This window comes from Elephantulus edwardii, unplaced genomic scaffold, assembly GCF_000299155.1.
Source record: "Elephantulus edwardii isolate Elephantulus edwardi_28Jun2011 unplaced genomic scaffold, EleEdw1.0 scaffold00472, whole genome shotgun sequence".
Lineage (NCBI taxonomy): Eukaryota > Metazoa > Chordata > Mammalia > Macroscelidea > Macroscelididae > Elephantulus > Elephantulus edwardii.
In genome coordinates this window covers 204,344-212,418 of record NW_006400222.1, presented here as the reverse complement: position 1 = coordinate 212,418, position 8,075 = coordinate 204,344, and the positions used below count along the sequence as shown (strand labels likewise).

At 47.9% G+C, this 8,075-nt stretch overlaps 1 protein-coding gene across 1 annotated transcript in view; it reads left to right on the top strand.

The window, feature by feature from the left end:
- Positions 1 to 8,075, top strand: part of D2HGDH (D-2-hydroxyglutarate dehydrogenase) — a 37,803-nt gene that overhangs the window by 23,506 nt on the left and 6,222 nt on the right. Inside the window, exons 7-8 of the mRNA XM_006902932.1 lie at positions 284 to 426; positions 2,590 to 2,755. Of these exons, the coding sequence (XP_006902994.1) occupies positions 284 to 426; positions 2,590 to 2,755 (309 nt within the window). The remainder of the gene's footprint in view (positions 1 to 283; positions 427 to 2,589; positions 2,756 to 8,075) is intronic.

Below are 8,075 nucleotides of genomic sequence, written 5' to 3'. Positions count from 1 at the left end.
GGTGTGAAGACTCAGAGCTGAGAGGACGTGATCTGGAGGTGTGAGCTGTCTGGTGCTTTCTGTACAAGATCCTCAAGGAGTTTTACCTCCAGCCTTCTTGTCACAGGAGGGGGGTCCTTGCTGGCTGTTGTAGCATGGTCAAGGACATCAGCAGAGTATGGCTGGGCGGGGACCTGGGCTGGAAATGTGAGGTAAGTAAGGCTTGTCTGATAGAGCTGCACCCACCTGTGACCACTGACCTGCCCTCAGGCCCAACTCATTCTGTCTCTCTCCCTTGTTCCAGAAAGTCCGTTCTATGTCTTGGTGGAGACCTCGGGTTCCAGTGCGGAGCATGACAGTGCCAAGCTGACCAGCTTTCTAGAGCATGTGCTGGACTCCAGCTTGGTGACTGATGGGTCGATGGCCACAGACCTGAGGAAGATGCAGGTGTTCTGGGGCTGCTGGACACTCTCTGAGACCCCTTTGTTCCCTCTCTTGCCTTGACTAGGGATGCCCAGCACAGAGTGTGGATACAGCTGACACTGACCACATTCCCTTCTAGGCATCTTCCTCCTGCACCTGTTCCCCAGACTGTAGTGCAAAGGGTCGCCAGAAGGGGGTGGGTGGGCAGTGAGCCAGGCAGGTGCTTGACAGGGCAGGCACCTGAGATGGACTGGGGCTGCACTGGGCCCGTTTGGGAAGAGTGGGCAGGCGACAGTCAGGCCCCAGCTGAAGGCCCTGGCTGCTCTAGAGGGTCGAGACCTTCACTTTCTTTCCTGCTTTATTATGAAATGTTTCTCACAGTTAATTTCCTCCTGACGCCATGAGGCCTCCACTCCTGCTCCTGCTCAGATCTGTAGTTCCTCCCTGTTCTTTCCCACCACCCAGCAGTCATGTGATGTCTGTCCACTCCCTCCTCTCCTCCCCACCTGCACCGCCTTTCTGCCCACCTCACACACTAATATCCTGCCATCTCCTTCCTCTCCTGTCTCCCTACTCCTCTTAGGCCCCCCTACCCCTTTCCTCATGTCCCCACTCCCCTTAGGTCCCTGATCCCCTTCTCTCATACTCGCACTTCCCTTAGGTCCTCCCATCCCCTGCCTCTCCCACCCCCCCAACTCCCCTTAGATCCTCCCATCCCCCATCCTTCCAATTCCCCTTAGATCCTCCCATCCCCCTCCTCTCCCATTCCCCACTCTCTCCAGGTCTCCCATTTCCCTCCTCTTACTCTCATTTCTTTCGTGACCCCTTCTCCTCCTGTGTACCCCCACCTCCCTCCTCACTCTCACTCCTCCTGTGTTGTACCCCTCCCCTTACCTGCCCCTTGCACTGAGTGAGCATGTTTTTCAGTGGTCCTGGGGCCGGTCTGTGTCATCTGGCCCCTCTGTCTGCTTCTCCTCTAGGTACCTGCACGCCGTCCATACTTTTTAGTCTCCAGACACACACACCAGCCTTCTTTCCCTGGTTTAGGTGCCTAGACACCCTGGATTTCTGCCTCGCCCTTTGCCCTGCCGAGGCCCTTCCCGCCTCATTTCCAAGTGCTGTCTGACATCCACAAGTACCCCCAGACATGGTCCCCTTCCATAGCGAACTCCTAGTTCCTTTCTAGAACTCTTAGCAGTGGAAGTTGGGTCTCTGATCATGTCCGAGTATCTCATATTTTCTCTTCTTCTTTTGCCATTTACTCTTTGGTTTCTTTCTCAAAAACATCTTCTCCCAACCATTATCAAGCTGTTCTGTTAGGGTGTGTTTAATTTTGATGAGGTCTCTGGCTGTGTGGCTCCTGCTTTTCTGGTTCCTCCTATTGTGTGATGGCAGTGGCCCATGCTGTCTTTCTGGGGATCTGTCCCCTTCATGGCTCCCTGTTCCCCTCTCTGCCCTTTCTCTGCCTCTTGGTTTCTCTCCTCTTGGCTGATGCCTGGCCACTGGTGCCAGCTCACTCAGGTTCCCAAGGGAGCCCTTAAAGGTAGGGGGTGAAGTATGGCAGTCAACAAGGTGTGCGAGATGTGGTGGTGACTGAGGTATCGTGGTGGATGAGGTGTGGGGATGAGAGGTGTGCCATTGGGTGAGGTATGGCTGTGACTGAAGGGTGGCGGTGGGCAAGGTGTGATAGTGAAGAATGACTGGGCTAAGTGTGATGGTGGACAAGGTCTCTCTGCTTGCCTCTCTTTGGAGACAGCTTCTGAGGTCAGCCACAGACCTGGGGGTTCTGTGTATATGTGTGATATGGTATCTGATTCTTACATCCCCTCACCAGGCCCGGTGTCTGCTCTGCCCATACCCTCCTTCTGCTGTCTTGTGCCTTCTGGTGCCCTCTGTTTCTTGATCTCTTCCTATGTTTTCTGTCATGTTTTGTTGGAGGTTTATGAGGGAGCAGAGCTTAGAGTTCTGTTTCAACCAACATCTTTACAAGAAGAAAATTCATCTGCTTAGATGACCAGATGGCTAGACAAATGTGAACGCCTATACTTCTGTCTGAGCACTAATTCCATTATTCTGGATAGTTCTCTTTGCCCCTCGTGTCACCCTGTCCCCAGTTGATGATAGCTGCCATTACTGTGGGCTTTGGAGGTTCCTGGAGGCTGACGCCCCACCTTATTTTCTCACCAGGCACTGTGGGCTTTGCGAGAGAGGATCACTGAAGCCCTGAGCCGGGAGGGCTACACCTACAAGTATGACATCTCTCTGCCCGTGGAGCGGCTCTACGACATTGTGATGGAACTGCGTGCCCGTCTTGGGTCCAGTGCAAAGGCCGTGGTGGGCTACGGCCACCTGGGTGAGCAGGCCTGGAGCTGGGACAGGACACTCCAGTTTGGCGGCTCTGTGCTTGGATGGGTGGTGGGTGCCTCTGCCACATGCCCGCCACACTGATGAGGCAAACTGTCCTGGTTAGAAATGGAATGAGTCTCTCATTTCAAATTCAAGATGGTGCGACAGATTGTTGTACAGTTTAGTGTTGCTGATTGCCAGGAGCTGACTCTGACTAATGGAGTGTGTACACTTGTGGGGTGCAGTTGGGGTTGTCAGGAGCTGACTCTGATTCTAATAGAGGGTGCACACGTGGGGTAGAGTTGGTGTTGTCAGGAGCTGACTGACTAGTGGAGTGTGCACACGTGGGGTGCACTTGGAGTTGTCAGGAGATGACTCTTAACTCTGAGTAACGGAGTGTGCACACATGTGGCGTAGAGTTGGCTTCTTAGTTGCCGAGTCTGAGGGGGCTCTGGTTGCCTAGTGGCAAGAAGCTGCATTGCAGTCCTTAGCTGCTGAGTCTGTAACTGCTCAGTGTGAGAACCCCTTCTGCCGAGTTATCTCTAGGTGGCCATGAACCACCAATCTTATGGTTAGGAGCCAAATGCTTAGCCATTTGTGCCATCTAAGAACTCCTTAAAAATCAGAGTTGACCCTTTCTACGAAGATGGCGCCGAAAGTGAAGAAGGAAGCCCCTATCCCTCCCAAAACTGAAGTCAAAGCAAAGGCATTTAAGGTCAAGAAGGCCATCCTGAAGGGCATCCACAGCTAAAAAAAAAAAAGATCCACACGTCACCCACCTTCCTAAGATGCTGAGACTCCAAAGGCCGCCCAAATACCCCCAGAAGAGCGCCCCCAGGAGAAACAAGTGTGACCACTATGCCATCATCAGATTTCTCCTGACCACTGAGTCAACCATGAAAGATAGAGGATAACAACACACTTATGTTCATTGTGGATGTCAAAGTCAACAAGCACCAAATCAAACAAGCTGTAAAGAAGCTCTATGACATTGGAGTGGCCAAGGTCAACACTTTGATTAGGCCTGATGGAGAGTTGCTTTGGATGTCACCAACAACGTTGGGATCACCTAAACTGAGTCCAGCTGGCTAATTCTAAATACAATTTTTTCACACACACACACACACGGTCAGAGTTGATTGTTAAATACATCCAGTATAATAGAACTAACAAGGGCCTGTCTCCTACGTTGTTAATATGTAAATGATTGTTGTTGGTCTTTTCAAAGTCAAGAGAGTCTTGTCTTCCTGGCATGAGCCCACCTTGATCACGATCTTTTCTGTATGTTGCTTGATTCACTTTATGAATATTCTTTTTCAAATTCTTGCAGGTATCTTTATGGATAATTTACCTTTCTTGCCTGTCTGTGTTGGAATTTGTTATCTAAAAATCATAAAACGATTGGAGGAACTGCCATTCTTCTACAATCTCTGGTGGAATTAGAGTAAATTGGAATCGCTTCTTCCTTGAAGATTTGATCGAATGTACCGGTGGAGGCTTTGGGACGAGAGAGTTTGATTTTTTAGAGATGGGTTGAGGGTGGGCTTCAGAGAAATATATTGGTCTGTACAATTTACTTTTTATTTTAAATTGGTTATAGTAATTGGTTTTAGGAATTTGCCCATACTACAATTTCAAATTGGGAGTTCTGGGGGCCTTGTGGTATCAAATTGTGCTGCAATCCCAAAGGCACACAGTTCGAATCCACCACTTGCTCCACAGGAGAAAGATGGGCAGTCTCCTCCTGTGCAGTTTACTGCCTCTGAAAAGCCCTGGAAGATGAGCTATGCGTCAGTTCCAACTCGATGGCACACAACAAAAACAACAACAATTTCAAATATAGTGGCATAGAATGTTCATGAGAGTCTGTCCCATGTATAGCATCTGTTACTGGTTTTATCAAGTCACCTTGAACTCACAGCACCCTTATGTGTGAAAGAACCAGGCTGTCCTCACTGTTTGCTGAGCCGTTGTTGCGGCCAGCAGTGGTGCAGAGGGCTTCCTTTCGGCTGACTCTTTCTACTTTACCAAATATCTGTTGTGTTTTGTTGTTGTTTTTTAATAAAAATTTTAAATTGTGATTTTAACAAAAATTTAAAGAACAGTTAGGTTTTCATTCATTCATTGTTGCACATTTTACCCCCTCTCCCTCCCATCTCTTTCCCCCAGTTCCCATTTTTTAAAATATTCATTCATTTGTTGCACAATTATCTCCTTTCCCCCTCTCTCCCCAGTCCTCTTTGCAATGTACATTTTATTCTGGGCTGTTGTATGTATAATGCCTAGTCATATATTCCTTTTAAACAATTTTTTTCCTTTATCTGTTCCAATGCAGTGTTCGTTATTAATCCCCACTATCACTACTGATTGGTCTTTCCTGATTGATGGTGTGTCCAAAGGAAGTAAGATGAAGTCTCACCATACTGCTTCTAAGGATTATTGTATTTCCTCTAGGATGGCTTTATTCATTCTTTTGACAGTCCATAGTATACTCAGCATTCATCACCAACAGTATTGAAATGTGCCCTTTCCCCTTGTCTGGTTTTCATGTGTGTTTGAAGCATTTGGAAGTGCCATGGCTTGGCCCAGGGACAGCTCTGTCACTTGGTGATGTACCTCTCTACTTCCTAACATGGTCCCCCGCCCCCTTTCTTTTCCTCTTGATCAGGACTTTCAGTTCTGTGATCCTTTCAAAGAATCAGCACTTGGCTCTGTTGGTTGTTTCTATTGTATGTTTTTAGCCCCCCAATTTAATTAATTATTACTAATATTTTAATTATTTCATCTTCATTTTACCAAAAATAAGCAAAACTTTTTATTGTTATTTGAGTGCAGTTGACTCATTGGGATACTATTCCGTATCTCCTACAGCTTATTTTCCCTGACATTGACCTCGATGTTCACATCATCTGCCCCACCACATGTCCTATGTTCTTGTGTTCCCCATGCCCATTAGTCCTTCTTCCTTGTCCTGTGCAGATGACGATCTATCTTTGCTTTTCCTCACTCTTCTTTGTTCCAGATCTTCTTGTTGTTGTTATGTGCCATCAGGTTGCTTGTGACTCTTAGCGACCCTATGTACAAGAGCCCTAAACCCTACTCTATCCTGTGCCAACTTCACTGTCTCTGACACACCTACTCCCACCACCCCAATCACTGTATCAGTCTATCTTATCAAGGGTCTTCTCTTGCACTGTCCCTCCACTCTCCCAAACATGATGCCCCTCTGCAAGTACTGGTCCCTCCTTGCAACATGCCCAAAGTATGTCAGACAAAACTTCAGAATCCTTTCCTCCAAGGAGCAGCCCAGTTTCACCCTCTTGGACAACAAACTTGTTTGTTCTCCTAACAGTCCATAGTATATTCAACCCTCTTCTCCAGCACCATTGCTCAAAAGTATCAATGCTCTTTCGATCATCCCTAGTCACTGTCCAGCTCTCTGACACATAGCTCAACAATTGCGAAGACTATAGCCCGGATTAGGGGCACCTTAGTCTCCAGACTAACATCATTGCTCTTCTGTACTCTGAAGAGGTCTCTGACAGCTGACTTTGCTGATGTTGTTTGTTTTTATGTGCTGTTGAGTCGCTTGCGACTCATAGCAATCCTATGTACAATAGCTCTAAACTCTGCTCTGTCCTGTGCCAATCGCACTGTCTCCGACACACTCATCCCGATTATCCGAGTCGCTGAATCAATCCACCTCATAGAGGGCCTTCCCCTCCTGCGCCTGCCCTCCACCCTCCCAAGCATGATGCCCTTCTCCAAGGACCGGTCTCTCCTTACAGCATGACCAAAGTATGTCAGATGAAGCCTCAGAATCCTTGATAGAGAGCATTAAAAATGTTGATTCCGTTCTGTTTTAAAGTTTATAAGTTACACCTTTAATTCACTGGATTTTCTGCTTGCCTTTTCTCCTATTAGAATCCATATCTTTGTTGTTGTTGTGTGCCGTTGAGGCAGATTCAACAGGCACAGGAGGAGACTGCCTTTCCTTCTCCAGTGGAACGTCTGGTGGATTTGAACTGTGTGCCTTTGGGATTGCAGTGCAGCTTCTTCACTAGGTTACCAGAGCTCCCTTAAGAATCCATATCTTTACGTTTCCCTTTTAATATCATGTTCCTTCAAGTTTCTAGAGTTGGCACTTTTGGCAACTTAACTTATTTTTATTGTCATTGAGAATATACACAATGGAACAGACATCAGTTAAGCGCTTTTTGCATGTATAATAACTCAGTGACAGAGATTACTCTCTTCTCTCTCACCCTTGTTTTCTGAGCCTTTTCTCCTCCATGAGCATAAACTTACTGCTCCCTAAGTTTCTTTCTAATCTTTCAGGGTGCCATTGTCTGTCTGATATCATATGGACAAGTCTTAAAAGCCCTGATACTCAAGGCATACCTTTTTTTTTAATTGGGAAAAAACATTGGGGATACAAGGAAGGGAGGGTTGGGTGCAGAAGGGTGAGGATGGGCAGGGATGCAGTTGGAGAGCTGCAGAAATTGGTTGGTGGGGGGAGCAGGTGAAGGAAATGAAAAGGATCCAGTAGATACCAGATGCTACAGGAAAATGACAAGCATTTTCCAATGGTAGTTAAATCAACTGTCTTACTGATTTGGGAACTGGATGCCGACTCTGGCTTCTTCATGCTGAACAGGGGTGTTGATGTGAAGGGGGGAAGGGAGGACGCTTTATCACCTTACTGGAGAACTTGGGTTAAGGCTGCTTGCCTTCTTGTTCTGTTAGAAGATATTTTCCTGTCATTTTCTCCCCTCTGGACTGCAAAGTGTTTTCCCAGGCGTGTCCAGTGGGGATGGCTGGTTGAACCCAGAGGCTCCATCCTCCTTTGCTTCTTTAGCTGGCAATTGTATTTCCTTTTTGTCACTGGCACTGGGTTCTGGGTCAGGTCTGAAGTAAAACTCAGTGGTAAGATTACCTGTAGGAAAGGGAGCAAACCTAGAGAGAACAAACTTGTGAGTTACAAATAGAGGGGTTTTGGGGGTGTTGCTTTCAGGTTTACTGGGGGAGAGGGTGGCAGAAAAAAATAGATAAAAAAATAGATAAAATTCTCTGGATACCCTAGGCATTTTTTTCCTACCCAGGGGTCAGATGGCACAATCTGGGGACCAAGGAGCTCACCCTGAGGGCCATGACGGCTTGCCCCGAGCCGAGGGCCGAAGACAGCCCGCCCCGGGCAGAGGGCCCTGATGGCTCGCGCCTAGCCTAGGGCCTAAGGCAGCCCACCCTGGGCAGAGGGTTGAAGGCAGCCCACCCTGGGCAGAGGGTTGAAGGCAGCCCACCCTGGGCAGAGGGTTGAAGGCAGCCCA